This window comes from Poromitra crassiceps (genome assembly GCF_964638095.1).
Source record: "Poromitra crassiceps genome assembly, chromosome: 1".
Taxonomy (NCBI): Eukaryota; Metazoa; Chordata; class Actinopteri; order Beryciformes; family Melamphaidae; genus Poromitra; species Poromitra crassiceps.
The window spans coordinates 34,778,211-34,793,681 of NC_139623.1; the positions used below are offsets into that span (position 1 = coordinate 34,778,211).

Here is a 15,471-nt window from a genome sequence, read left to right on the forward strand (position 1 = left end):
TCTTGTACTGGCTCTCACGCGCCCCCTTCAGTTCACCCTCCGTCTGAAACGCTCGGTTTTATTCTTCTTCTGCGTTTGTGCCGGATGCACCCAGCCATCACAGCGCCCCCCTGGTCAGAAGCTATCTAGGCCTGACAATTGCAACAACAAACACGAGGTAGAACCCAGAGACCAGAGGGGCGCTGTGGAGCGCTGTGATGGCTGGGCGGATCCAAGAAGAAGAAGACTAGCTTGAAAAAATAACATCACACTGACACAGAATTGGAATAAAAAGAGCTTTCAAGAGATAAAAAGAGCTTTCAAGAGATAAAAAGAGCTTTCAAGCCCCGGCGGATCTAATCAATGAAGAGTTCTGCTTTGGTAGGTGGCTTTGGAATGTCTCTGCGACACTTGTACGACGAGCGGATTGGTATGTTCTGCTGCTTGGGACTTTTTTTCGCCTCACTTAACATTTAGACAAGGGACTGTGGAGGCTAACTGATAACTCTGTTACAGTTACATGACTGACACACGTCCCAAAAGGGGCTAAGCTGTCTGGTGCTTTGTTATTTTTTAAAGGCAAACAAAGTTACCTTTCCTTCACAGCCGAAAAAACAGCGTTTAACATGAGGCATAACGTAAGAAAGACGAAAACTTGAAGACAGGCAACACAAGTAGCCTAGCATAAAACACATCCGAGCAGACAGCACAAAGCTAGGACCACGACGGAAGAAACTCGCCGACTTTAAACACCTAGACACTGCTTACAGCTACAGCTTTTAACCCGGACTGCTATCAGGAACTACTAGATACTTGAATAAACGCAGATAAAGTCAGACACGGCCGAGAGGAAACTACTTTGTTGTCTCGTGAGTTGGCAGCATTGGTTGGCAGTCTGTACTGGAACAGAGTCAGAACGGGGAAGGGAGGAGAAGGGGCTGCCGCCTGGCGGAGGCCGGGGCTACGCATCACCATGGCAACAAGGTAAAGTAAGGTAAAGGTAAAGTCCCACTGATTGTCACACAATGTGTGAAATTTGTTCTCCGCATTTGACCCATCCCCTGGGGGAGCGGTGAGCGGCAGCGTGCGCCGCGCTCGGGAATCACATGGTGATTTGATGTGATGTCATCAGTGATGATGTCAAAAATGATGTCATAAGGGCGCACACACACACACAAGGAGGCATTGTGTGTGACAAGATTGATCAGTCATGTCATAGGGGGGCACACGCACGCACGCACACACACAGACACACTGATGATGTCATCAGTGACATAATGGGGCACACACACACAAGGAGGCATTGTGACATCACTGATGCAACAACATTTAGTGAGCAACACACAGACACCCGCACGGGGGTACGGTGGCGCAGTCGGTAGCGCTGTCGCCTCACAGTCAGAAGGTCCTGAGTTCGATTCTCGCCTGGGACACTGTGGGCGCTGTGGTTGTGTTCCCCCCCATATCTTCAGTGCCTACTGCCCAGGTGGGGTATTTCGTCGTAAGGGCCTTTCTCTCTGTGTGGAGTTTGCATGTTCTCCCCGTGCTCCCCCAGGGGGTTCCTCCGTATATAACCCCCCCCCACTAAAAACATGCAGAAGATCAGATCGTCATCCGACCAGTGACGACAACATCCGAAGTTGGTCCCCGGGCGCTGTACGAGAAAGCGACCACTGCTCCTGGCCTGCCCCCCGGAGGAAAGGACATGCCTGGATGGGTTAAATGCAGAGGACACTTTTCACCGGCCACCGTCAGCATGAGTGTGTTGTGGCCACATGCATGTATTGTGGTGTTCGTGTGACAATAAAAGACGGGCTTGTCTGTTACGAGAGAGACGCACCAATAGGGCAGGCAAGGCCAAGCTACGGGCAGGCGAGCCCGAGCTACGGGCAGGCGACGCCGAGCTATGGCCGAGGCCGCACAGCGGTGATACAAGATTAAGTGGTGATACAAAATTAAGAAAGGCATAATATGGCCTCTTTAATGGCTTGGGGAAATTCCCTTGGGCAAGTACTGTAATATGATCGGATGGCTTTACCGATTATCAACCCACTTTGTATCATTATAATGTCATTATATATAAGCAGATGGGAAGGGGGCACGGTGGCACAGTGGTAAGCGCTGTCGCCTGACAGCTAGAAGGTCCTGGGTTCGATTCTCACCTGGGACGCTGTGAGCACTGAAGGAGTGCGTGCCCGTCCGCATGTCCTCGAGTGCCCACCGCCTGGGTGGGGTCGTCAAAAGGGCCTTTCTGTGTGGAGTTTGCATGTTCTCCCCGTGCCCCATGGGGGCTTCCTTCATATAGGAACCCCACACCAAAACATGCAATATCCTGGTCACTGAAGTGGTGCCTCCTCTGGTCGTTAGGGGCGCCTGTTCAGAGGGAGGGGAACTCGTTGGAATAGCGTGATCCTCCCACGTGCTATGTCCTACCGGTGAAGCTTCCCGTCAGGTGAAAAGAAGTGGCTGGCTACTGCCCATGTCTCGGAGGAAGCATGGAGCCAGTTTTGGCTCTCCCCAGATTGGCAGAGGGTGGAGCAGCAACCAGGATAAATAAATTAAAGTTGGCACTAATAGGGGATAAAAAAATCTGGAAAAAATATAAGCTGATGGGCAGTGTTTACCTTCCCTATATGTTTTCCGCACGATAGCTCCCATTTCATCCTCTGGCAAAACGCTCTGCTGTGACACGTTTTACGTCACAACACCACAACGGAACTGCGGAAGCTCTGCTCGAGAGTCGAGACACATAATCTAATCAGAGGGCTGTCGATTCAGCTTCCAGGGTGGCTGTTATTGTTTATTTTTTAAGTATGCGCACACCTTAACAGGCCTTAATGACTTGCAGCTGGCAGGGGTGGAGTTTCTGCAATCGGGACAAATGGAGGATATCTCTGTGTGGAAAACATATAGCGAAGGTAAACACTGCCCATCTGCTTATATTAAAGGATGGGTTTACAGGTAATCAACCCACTTTGTATCATTAATAATCTCAGTAATATAAGCACACGGGCAGTGTTTACCTCTCTCTGTGTTTTCCTCACGGATATCTCCCATTTCCTCCTCTGGCAAAGCGCTCTGTTCTGACGCGTTTTACGTCACAACGGGGCTGTGGAAGTTCTGCAGGAGATGTGGAATCTGCTCCGAGGGCGGCTGTTATTGTTTATTTTTATTTTTTAAGTATGCGCACATCTGCGGAGAATGCATTGAGAGCCTTAACGAGCCTTAATGACTTGCAGGTGGCGGGGCCAGATACATTTATGTCGTGTTAAATGTACACCCGGCGCTTTGAAGGTAACCATAATGCTGATGTGGCCCGGAATAAAATGAGAGTTTGACACCCATGTTTTAGAGATACTCTGAATGATGATGAGCTTCAGGTAATTATTTTGATGCATGTTTGGAAATGAACTCATGGACATTATAACACCAGTGTAGCAGTATGCTGAGTCCTACCATGTACTCTGAGGGAGCGATGAACTCGATAGTGGCGTTCTGGACCTCGGGTCTTTTGTGTGGCTCTCCGTATGATCTGCTGACTGGGTTGTACATGAACTCCTCAGGAACTGCAGCGACACGCACACACATCAGGTTAATAGAACAGTCAGATCACAGAAGCACAAAAGCAAGATAGGAAAATAGGCTTTGGGATTCAAAAGAGAAAATAATTTATTCAAACTAACAGCCGCAAAGTAAAAATGTGTACAGAGGCTGTGGAAGTTTAAACATGGCTACATAATACATGCAAACTTAAGGCGATGCATTTCAAATGGATACAATCCTTGCTGACAGAGGAAGAACGCATCAACATGAAGCACGCTGCCTAAAGTATGTGGACTGTTATGTATATTGTGTATTTACAGGACTTTAAACAGAAGATGATGACTGCCCCATGGTCAAATGTACACATCTCTATGTTTGTGACTGTTACCTTGAATAAAATGTTTCCTTTTTGCAAAAATAGTGGTTTCTCCTCCCTTATATCTTCCCACATCTTAGACATACCTTATGTGTGTATGTATTGTATTGTATTATATTGTATTGCATGTTTTTGTGCTGGACCCCCTTGTAAATGAGATGTTTCATCTCTCGGGGCTATCGGTTAATAGACTTTTGTTAACACAAACACTTCCAGGATTAGGGTGCTTGATTCCCACAGAAGCCGCCAATACTAAAGATATATGCACAGACGACAATGGATAAAGGTATTGTGTGGCTTATATAATATATGGCTTATATATTGTATATGAAAGGCATATATAGACAAACGTATTGCAGCTTCTAGCCTGTGTGGAATAATTAAAACAAAACTATCTCCTGTTATAGATTGCCTGTCTCTTCTGAACCTGAGGGTCAGGTTACAAGAAACAGATGTTCACGATCACGACCCATTTCTTTTCTTTGGTATGAACCAGAGTGGAAACTTAAGGTCCTGTAATCAATCAATCAATCAAACCTTTATTGACACACTTAGTCCATAGATGTCACATACACAATTACAAAGGACACAAAGCACGTAAGAGCACAATAAAAGAACAAAAACCTTATAAAAGAGAATCATACCAGAATGTCCACATAATGTGACTGGTATCTCACAGTGCTTAGCCCAGGATCAGTGAGCAACTTAATGACATTCTGAGACACGTTCAATCGACAGATGAACCTGTACCTCAGATTTCTCAGGAGCGCCTGGAAAGTGGCCACCTCCGCCTTACAGAACAGGTCACTAGCACTGCTCCACCTGGGCTTTTTCAGCAAGATGTGCATGCAGTCATTATAGGCAACCTGAAGTTTATGGATGCTCGCCTTCTTAAACTTTACCCACAAGGGGGCAGTATAGATAGGGGTACAGTAAGCCCTAAAGAGTGTGATCTTAACATCATCAGAACAGGAGTGGAATTTCCTGACCAACATGTTTGCCTGAATGTATAACACACGTCGCTGTCTATACATATGGTATAGGTTTGGTTTTATCACTGACACATAGAGTATGCTCAGACAAATGAAAAACAGGAAAAGAAGATCCCTGTCCTCTTTCGTTCTACAGATCATAACAACACTCTTCTTAGCATTGTATTTAACATCAAATTGAACCCCGTATACAGAACAGATATTCAGCAGTTGTTGAAACCCAACGCTGCTGGGGGAGAAGATCGCCAGGTCATCCGCATACATAAGATGGTTAACCAAGGCGTTACCTATCATACATCCCGTTCTGCAGCCTCTTAGCTGGACAGAGAGATCATCCATGTATAGATTGAAGAGAGCAGGGGAGAGTAGCCCACCCTACCGTACCCCATTACCAACACCAAAAGGGGTAGAGACCCTGTTGCCCCATTTTACCTGCATACTCTGTTGGGAAACCAGTATGCCAGGATGCATGTTATGCTGCAAGGCACACCTCTTTGACACAATTTTGAAAACAGCTTATGATGATTGACTCGATCAAAAGCCTTAGATGCATCAATAAAACCAAATAAAACAGAGGAGTTCTGCCTTTTATAGGCTTCGACAACCTCCTTCAATGCATAGATACACAAATCAGTGCTACGCTTGGCCTCAAAGCCAAATTGATTATCAGAGCTAGAAATAAACAAATTTAAACAGGGCTCGACGTTAACTTTTAAAAGTGGTTGCCGGAGGGGCAACCTGGCAAGAGCTTTTGGTTGCCCGAATAAAAATATGGTTGCCCAATTTTAGTCGCCTTATATTTTGAGTAATTAAGATACTATGCAGTCATAAGCCGGCTTAATAATGACGATGTGACAGAAAAGTAAGTATAGTCTATAGTATATAGATAGGCCTATTCAGTGTGCGCACCGGGTGTAGTAGTAGTAATAATGATAATAATAATAATAATAAATTTGTGTCATTTCGTTTTCTAAACAAAACTTATTTTTTGTTTTTTATAATGCATTTGCACTGAAAGGATTTAACTAATATTTGTGAACTTTCATTTTCATATATTTTTTAACAGTTATTGTTCATATTGTGCTTAATTTATTAATTAAAAGCGTTATTGATAATTAAGTAGCCTACCCTCCTCATGTTCATTCAGGGATACTATGATGACAGTGGTTTGGGGCCCCCACTCTGATGTTGCATAGGGCCCCAAAAGGCCCAGAAGCGGCCCTGCAATCCCTCTCTCTCTCACCCCGTATGACAGGCTGACAGGCCAGGGATGCAAATCATTCCTCAGCACATATACGCGGTGGTAAAACGTTTTTGAAGGATGTCCTGGTCGAGGTGTATGTTGTAGTAGGCTTGTTGTAGGCTACATGCTTTGCAGTATAGCGTTATGCTGGAATTATGCTTGAAGTTTGGGCTGTCGCACAGAAATGAGAGACACTGAATCTTGACGAGGAAACGTGTGGAGCTTTTATACACTGTGTGGGTTTCTGCTCGCGGAAGTGAGCGGGAGTCTTGAAAACTCCACTTTGTCCGCTCAGCCGCGTCCACGTAGTTACACAATTCGGGGTGTGCACGGCCAGGCGAAAGCCGTCTGCACAGGAGCCTAGTGGACGGGCGCGTCTGCTGATTTGACTCACTTTTCCATGCGGACACTCGCCGTGTAGGCTACATGCTTTGCAGTATAGCATTCGTTTTCCGTCCCGTTCAAAGACGCACGGGTATTTCACCTCAATGACAATTTCCTCGTCCTTTGTTTCTGTGCGGGGCTGCAGGCGGACGCGGTTCTTCTTGCGTCTTGCAGCCGCTGTGATTGTGTGCGAGCAGCCCCACCTGTCCAAGTCAGTACTCGTTAAACATACCGCACGTGCAGCATGCATCACGTAGGTTCCGACTGGTAATTAGTAACATCGTTCCGATTGTAACAGCAATAAAATGTCACATATATGTCACTGACAAGAAGTATTAAAACATTTATTTGGTGTATATTTTGCTGTTTGCTGCTGTACATATTTTGTTGCATGTTAAATCGTGGTTGCCCCTGGGGCAACCAAAGACCAAGAAATGGTTGCCCCATGTTTTTTTTGGTTGCCCGGGGCAACCGGGCAGCCGTTAATGTCGAGCCCTGTTAAACGATCTAATAAAACCATTTCAAATACTTTGGAAATCACACTGGCTAGGGCGATAGGCCTGTAGTTATCTAGGCTCTCAACTTTACCAGTCTTATCCTTGATAACAGGCACCAGAGTGACTAACAACATAGATGCCGGCAGAAAACCATGGGTCATAAAGCCATTAAAACACATGGCAAGAAGAGCTGCAGCCAAATATGATCTAATCCACATGCTTTGTTATTGGCTAGCTGTAAGATAGCCTGGTAAACTTCTTTAGCTGTAACAGACACTACACCATCATTCACAATGGTGCCCACATTATAAGAACTACTTTTAACACAATTGAAGAGGACAGAGTAATGTTGCCTCCACAGTTCAAGTGTAAATTTAGCTCAGCATCATGGAGATCTTAAGATCAGTTACGATGAAGAAACAGCTGAATATAAGCATCAGTTCAGACTGCATCAGTTCAGACTGCTGTTTGCCCTCCCTTCTTTGTGTTATGGTAGGCTTACAAAGCATGAGGAACTGCTGGCTGTCAGATGTCAACATCAGCCTCCAAACTTGCTTTATGTGAACGCTCCCTTACTTGGCACAACTGTTTTACAAACTCCAAATTCAGATCAAAGCAGCACAGTCAAAATAAAAGGGGTTTTGTCTATGATGGGGTTTGTTATTTTTTCCCACTTATTACTTATGGAAATGCATTTTGTTGCCACGCCAATTGGGAACTGAGGGCCTCCAGTGTTTTCCAATGATGATAGCCCTTTCAGATGATTGCCCTCCCTTTCGATCTCACACCCCTCCTCACCATCATTGACGCGGTAGCACAGGTTGCATTTCCACCTCCTCTGGTCCAGGAAGGTAACAAAGGGGTTGATGTAGGTTCTGCAGGATCGACACCTCACGATGGTGCTGGACGTCACCACAGGAAGTTGCTGCACAGGAAAAAAACAGTGCAATGGCTCTATGACATTTCAGTATAAACGCCTCAAGGAAAATTCATTTTCTTGGCTGCAAAGTAATCGCAAATACCATTCAAATAAACGGTTTAATTTAGCTCTACTCATCTCAAGTTCCTTCTGGATCATAGACAGCACAAGAATTAAATCATTCTGACAGCGAAATTTAAACCCGAGACATACAGTCAAAACCTATACTGAGAAGCATTGTCTAAACGACCCTCAATATGAAGCCATCATTTCTAGCCTTTCATACAGGAGCCCCGCCCCGCTTTTTTTTCTAACCATTACTCATTCAGGGGAAGACCTGAATCACAGCAGTTTTCTGGCAGCCCCTGCTTCACATTCATAAGCCATTTGTAAACATGAAGTCTGGAGCATGCCCTGTAAATCAGGGCAGGGTATTTAGGGTATTTCTAGGGCTGTGGCGATTCACTTATCTCCCGATTCGATACTATCACGATTCTTGGGTGCCGATTCGATTTATATTGCGATTCTTATGTATTGCGATTCTACGATTATTGCGATTCGATATTACGATTTATTGCGATTTTTGTTTCTTTTTTTCTTTTTTCAGTTTGTTTGCTTTTTTACACTAGATTAGAACATGGGAAAAGGCTTCAAAGCTCTGGAGCCAGGCTACTTCTAGACATGAGGCATCTTTGTTTCTATACATGGGGACAGCTGTGGTGCGGTGCTGCTGCAGACAGAGCTAGACGAGCTGTGGTGCGGTGCTGCTGCAGACAGAGCTAGACGAGCTGTGGTGCGGTGCTGCTACAGACAGAGCTAGACGAGCTGTGGTGCGGTGCTGCTGCAGACAGAGCTAGACGAGCTGTGGTGCGGTGCTGCTACAGACAGAGCTAGACGAGCTGTGGTGCGGTGCTGCTGCAGACAGAGCTAGACGAGCTGTGGTGCGGTGCTGCTGCAGACAGAGCTAGACGAGCTGTGGTGCGGTGCTGCTGCAGACAGAGCTAGACGAGCTGTGGTGCGGTGCTGCTACAGACAGAGCTAGACGAGCTGTGGTGCGGTGCTGCTGCAGACAGAGCTAGACGAGCTGTGGTGCGGTGCTGCTGCAGACAGAGCTAGACGAGCTGTGGTGCGGTGCTGCTGCAGACAGAGCTAGACGAGCTGTGGTGCGGTGCTGCTGCAGACAGAGCTAGACGAGCTGTGGTGCGGTGCTGCTGCAGACAGAGCTAGACGAGCGAGAGAGAGCACATAACACAATTGGCACCCAATGCCCAAAATGCACGCACAGCTCTCCATACAATGCACTACTCCATAACGCACATGTCTCACTGCGAAGTTACCGATGCATTCTGACGCATTCAAGCGATAATGTGGGGTGGCAGTGCGCCCAAAAGCCGTTAAAATAGTGGTCGCACTAACGTTAAACGGTGGATGATTTTACAAGTGGCATTTAAGTCATATCTGACTAGTTTTCAATGTATTTCTCCCCACAAGTTATGTCTCAAATATATAATGCAACACTATCACCCTCTTGCATTTTCACATACAAGACAGACAGGTCGACCGAGGAGGAAAAGAAACCATTCAAGCCGTTTGCAGCACTTGAGGAAACACATCTGGTGTTCATGAGTTTGCTCGTTTACTAATTCATTGATATGCGCAAGCGCGCGAACGATTAATTAATATGCAGGAACGTTAAGCACAATAAGCAGTACTATCATCTCGTTGCATTTTAACTTTCAAACTGGCAGATGGAGGAAACAATTCAACTTTTACTTGTTTACTCACCAATTAGGCTCTCTTCCAAATAATTCAGCCACGTAACTACGTCCTTTCATGAAATTATTAAATAGCACAAGGACATTAATGGTTTGTAAAAGTGACATTTAACCACCCGCCCGCCCGCTCACGGCATGTTCCGGAACATGAGCTGGGAGCTGCTAAACTACAGCCGCTCTGCCAGCGATGCGGACCTTCTGCTAGGGTCTGGGGTGGCAATGTTCCGATAATTGTTTCTAAACGGGTAGCACCTGGGAATGTTCAGGAATTCACTGCATGTTTAGAAATGGCTATACAGTAAAGGCTATTCACACCTAGCTTTATTGACTTTTATCAGCTAGTGTAAGTACTCCTTCCTGTCGCAAGTTACGGCTATGCTGTGCTTAGGGTTGGTTTGAGTGTGGAGTGTGTGCTTAGGGTTGGTTTGAGTGTGGGGAGTGCTTAGGGTTGGTTTGAGTGTGGGGAGTGTGCTTAGGGTTGGTTTGAGTGTGGGGAGTGTGCTTAGGGTTGGTTTGAGTGTGGGGAGTGCTTAGGGTTGGTTTGAGTGTGGGGTGTGCTTAGGGTTGGTTTGAGTGTGGGGAGTGCTTAGGGTTGGTTTGAGTGTGGGGAGTGCTTAGGGTTGGTTTGAGTGTGGGGAGTGTGCTTAGGGTTGGTTTGAGTGTGGGGAGTGCTTAGGGTTGGTTTGAGTGTGGGGAGTGTGCTTAGGGTTGGTTTGAGTGTGGGGAGTGTGCTTAGGGTTGGTTTGAGTGTGGGGAGTGCTTAGGGTTGGTTTGAGTGTGGGGAGTGTGCTTAGGGTTGGTTTGAGTGTGGGGAGTGTGCTTAGGGTTGGTTTGAGTGTGGGGAGTGTGTGCTTAGGGTTGGTTTGAGTGTGGAGTGTGTGCTTAGGGTTGGTTTGAGTGTGGAGTGTGTGCTTAGGGTTGGTTTGAGTGTGGGGAGTGTGCTTAGGGTTGGTTTGAGTGTGGGGAGTGTGCTTAGGGTTGGTTTGAGTGTGGGGAGTGTGTGCTTAGGGTTGGTTTGAGTGTGGGGAGTGCTTAGGGTTGGTTTGAGTGTGGGGAGTGCTTAGGGTTGGTTTGAGTGTGGAGTGTGTGCTTAGGGTTGGTTTGAGTGTGGGGAGTGTGCTTAGGGTTGGTTTGAGTGTGGAGAGTGTGCTTAGGGTTGGTTTGAGTGTGGGGAGTGCTTGCTGTGGTACCGAGAGGTCTTTGAAGGGGTGGAGCAGCAGGCCCAGCGGCAGCTTGGCTTTGTTCAGCAGAGACTGGGTCTGAGGGATGCTGGTCAGGGTGCAGCGGAAAACCCTGGAGACACAAACACACAAGCACTTTAGTCCGGCTGTTCTTGCTATTCTACACGTGTCAGCATTGTACGACATTTGGCCGACTGGATCAAATACATCAGGGATCCACGTTGGAGTGTTGGCTAGAAATTCCATTGGTGATCTTTTGCAAATGTAAATGTTTTACTTTGATCTTTAGTCATTCAAAAACATAAATTTATCCAGCCTCAAATGGGGAGGCAAATTGCAAGGACAAAGATTATGTTTAAGCTGATTTGAAATGTATTTAGAGGCATTCTGCCTCTAAATAAATTAGGAAGGAATAAGGAAGTCTCAACACAGTTAACAATTTCAGAGCCTTTCTCAGTGTGCTGATTAGGGATGAGTACGGTATATCATATAAAAGGTGACTCACTCTGGGTTGCAGTTGATCTTCTGGAGATCCTGGGGCAGACAGGGTGTGGGGGCAGGGATGGGCCCCTCTGGCAGCAGGTTCCTCTCCTGCAGTAGGTTGACCACGCGCAGGGCCTCGGGGGTGCTGGACATGAGGCTCAGAGCAGCCAGGGAGGGGCTGAGCTGGGCCGGGCCACCAGTGGGCTGGGAGAGGGGGAGGGAGAGTCAGCCAAGGAGTACAGGCACAGGTCCTACTTGGTGGAGCCATTTACCAAGGTGTCTTACTAACTTGTGAGAGCAACATTTAGCATGCGAGAGCCTGGCAGTGCTATTGCTATGTACTGACGGTAGGATTTGACCGATAGTGTTTCCCCTACCATATATCTTAGGGTGGCGCAGCACCAAAAAAACAGGCGCCGCTGCTAGCCACAGGTGTTTTATTTTTTTTGGAGAGGCAATCAATGCTTTTTCTTTTTCCCACCCTCCTAACCTCCCGTCTCTTTCTCTCTCAAATCAGGACAGATGAGGAGGTTTTTGTCACGAGTTTGTAAGCCTAGAAGAAAGTTTACTATGAGCCGCGGACGGTAAGTAGCCTACATGTTTGTTTGTTCCTATGGCTGTGTGTCAAGTGATATTCAAGGCACCACACAGCATCATCGCCACAGCCGGGAATGCGCAATATTACCATTATTATTATTAATATTGCCCCGCGGAGACCGTAGACGAAGCTTTGATTATGATCGATTTTATCTCCCCAAAGCGTCGACGCTCAAAATGGTATTCGGGACGGCCTTAAAATGTTTGGTTGTGATGCAAGCTAGATAACGTCATGTAAACGATCACCCAGTATGCGTCACATAATTAAACTGTTTGTCAAATCACGTTTGAATTCTCAGATGGCTCATTAAAAGAAAGGGGAGTGATGGCGATGGTGGTGAAAAGGAGCAGGTTAGCAGGGGAGGGTCTCTCTGCTGTCTAGCAGCTGTTTTGAAAGGGGAGCAAATGGATTAAAAAAAATCTTTTTTGTTTGGTTTTTTTTTAGGTGGTTTTACATGTTGCCAAATACAATTGAATTGACTGTATCTCCTAATAGACAGGACAGACAGTGAGGCAGGGACATGTGAGTGGAGGCCCCAGTAGTGAAGCAGCAGCAGGACAGAGGCAGAGAGGAGAAAAGTGAAGCAGACATAATAGAACCAGATACAGCAGAAAGAGCAGGACCTGTGGCTCCTGCCACTGAAGAACGCCCCGGCCCGAGTGCTGGTCATAGACAGGGTGGATTCATTGATGGTAAGACTGAATAATAACATCATAACAGTGTAATCCTAATGTTAATATATTCTCTAAATCTGGCTTCAAACCGCCAAAAAAAATTTTGCCGCCGACCTTTGGTCACCCCAGCAGGGGGGTCCCGCACCACTGCTACAACTCCATCCTAGGGGAAACACTGCAATATACTGTAGATATCTGCTAATACTAAATATCTTAGATCTCCTTTTCATCATCTGCCGGACCACAGATGAAGAAATTACTATGCGGACTATGCGTAGCTACTGAAAGGGGCAACATGCTGGACTGCTCTGACTAGGCTAGTAGTGCAGCCACACGGGGTCTTGAGAGGAGAGGCTCCGATTGAGACCGCGACAAGTGTCCAACGTTATACTAACAAACATGTTCCACGTGTTGATAATCCTAATATGCGTGATCAAAAAGTGCGTTAAAACAGGACTGACTTGGTGCTGTCTGCTGCCCACAGGACGCGCTCCGGGTGTACATAACGTTACGTTGTGTCATTTCCAATTTGCAGAGTTTAACATTACAGAGCAGCAAATTGTTGGGTCTTGGTATAAAATACTCGCACACTTTTGATGATTGTGGACGATGTTTTGTAGCTTGTCCTATCACTTGTGAATAAAGCACAGCCATGCTCGTTAGCCGCTTCCACTAGCAACAATGCAACAACAGCAACAACATTGTGATTTCCGGCCATATTTTTTCCAAATTGAAAACTATTCTACACAAGTCTAAAGCACACAGATGCCATTAAAAACTTTTATTTTGAAATATGATATTGGAACGGAGTTATCTAGTGTATTCATTATCTTTGCTTCACTTTTTAATTATTTTACATCACTATTTTGTCACTCGCCAGTGCCACGTGGCGGACAGACCTCTGAGTCTCACTCACCAAACGTAAAATCTCATCACCAATGGCACATGGTGGGTGTTAATTTCGGGCCCTGCAGGCGGGTGGTGCACCTCCCCGCCTGCCCCACAATGCATTGCGCAGCTGTCTCCAATACACAATGAATGACATGGGAGGCGTGAAAAAACACACCCTGGTGGACACACACGATTCTATTCGTGGTCTGCTTTGCCTCAGTGAATAATGCACACCAGCTCCTTATAAAAAACAGCAACGTTAGGTTTCTCTAGAGGTCTGCATAGACTAAAGGGTTTTGCATGTGTGCTAAAAGAAAAGGCAAATGCATACACAAGTAGCAGAGCATATCGCTCCCCAAACAAAGAGACCCGGCACACTGTTAAATAGGGATGGGTACCGAGACCCGGTACCAAACAGGCCCTGGGGCCGTATTTCGGGATACCGGAGGATCAATAAGCGTTCACGTTAACGGTTCTCTTATCGGTACTGGAGTGGAGAAATTAAGAAAATAGATTTCCTATAGGCTATATAATTGCTAAATAAACGTTACATTATCTTGCACATTTTATCTCACCAACTCCGTAAGACAGGCTTATGATGTGTTTTTTGCGATTTCCGAACGAGAAAAGGGATAATCTTTTCCGCGTTGCGCTCTCCGTCAGAGAGAGACACAGCTGCTGCTGCCAGTGCAGTCGAGACGAGAGGAGTACTGGAGTGAGGACAGAGAGAGGGGAGGGGCTGCTGGGCATGCCTTACAGCACACACACCACACATGCAGGGAACAGGGAAGGCAGGCAGGCTGATGGACAATAGACATGCAACTGAGCTGAGCACACGTTAAGAATGGCTGAAAGAACGAAGCGATCTAAAGTGTGGTTGTACTTCACTCGAGTCGATGGTGACAATTCACGTTGTCACAAGTGCAATAAAACCTTCGCTAGTAAAGGTGGAAACACGAGCAATTTGTCTAAACACAGCCAAAGTGCATCACATTCAAACGGAGAAATGCACAGTTTTTGACAAGCTAGCTCGCCCTCCATCATCTCCTGTCAATGATGCCACGGCTGCTGTTACCCAGTCTACCTCTATTATCATTTTTTACTTTCAGCCTCCGCCGCTGTTTGTATTGTTTTATTGTTTCTATTGATTTTATGGTTTCTATTATTTTATTGTTTTTAACTATTGATTTATCTTTCCTTACTTTGTGCACTTTACTGGCCATTCGTGCACTTTATTCTACTACCTCACTTTACCGGTCGCTGCGTGTCTGCACTTTACTTTACTGATCGCTGTGCACTTTACGGATCGCTGTGCACTTTACTGATCGCTGTGCACTTTACGGATCGCTGTGCACTTTACCGATCGCTGTGCACTTTACCGATCGCTGTGCACTTTACCGATCGCTGTGCACTTTACCGATTGCTGTGCACTTTAATGCTACCTTGCACATTATCGGTCATTGTGTGCCACAAACAAGGTCCTTGATGTTTATTTAGCCTTTTATTTATTTTAACTATAGGCATGTAACATTTAACATGCTACTTGTGTTGTTTCTTGTCAATGTTCTTATTTGTATGTCTATATGCTGCAACTCAATTTGCCCTTTGGGACACTAATAAACTTGAACTTGAACTTGAACTTGAACTACCTCATCAGGTAACTATGTGAACATGGTCATGATTAAGACAAGAGTAGTAAAACATTTCCCAACTGTTTGAGTGTGTTAATCATCATAAATCCAGTCTGATATAAATCGTCAGGTGACGGTCATCATCTCAGTTGTCGTTCAGACATTGTACTTTCAGAGCAGGGGATATAATATTTAGTGATTTGGGGGGAAGTGCAGCAGACAGATACTGTCTTGCTTTATTTTTATTATGCTTTCCCTAGTTGAATGTTGGAATTAACACAGTGTGGTAGAAGGATATTTTAGGA

The 15,471-nt window shown here is 45.9% G+C and overlaps 1 protein-coding gene across 1 annotated transcript in view; it reads right to left on the reverse strand.

The window, feature by feature from the left end:
- sec24a (SEC24 homolog A, COPII coat complex component) overlaps nt 1-15,471 on the reverse strand; it is a 76,911-nt gene that overhangs the window by 40,541 nt on the left and 20,899 nt on the right. The window contains exons 6-9 of the mRNA XM_083649503.1: nt 11,395-11,576; nt 10,899-11,001; nt 7,813-7,939; nt 3,436-3,545 (exon numbers count right to left, since the gene is read on the reverse strand). Coding sequence (XP_083505629.1) covers nt 3,436-3,545; nt 7,813-7,939; nt 10,899-11,001; nt 11,395-11,576 — 522 coding nt within the window. The remainder of the gene's footprint in view (nt 1-3,435; nt 3,546-7,812; nt 7,940-10,898; nt 11,002-11,394; nt 11,577-15,471) is intronic.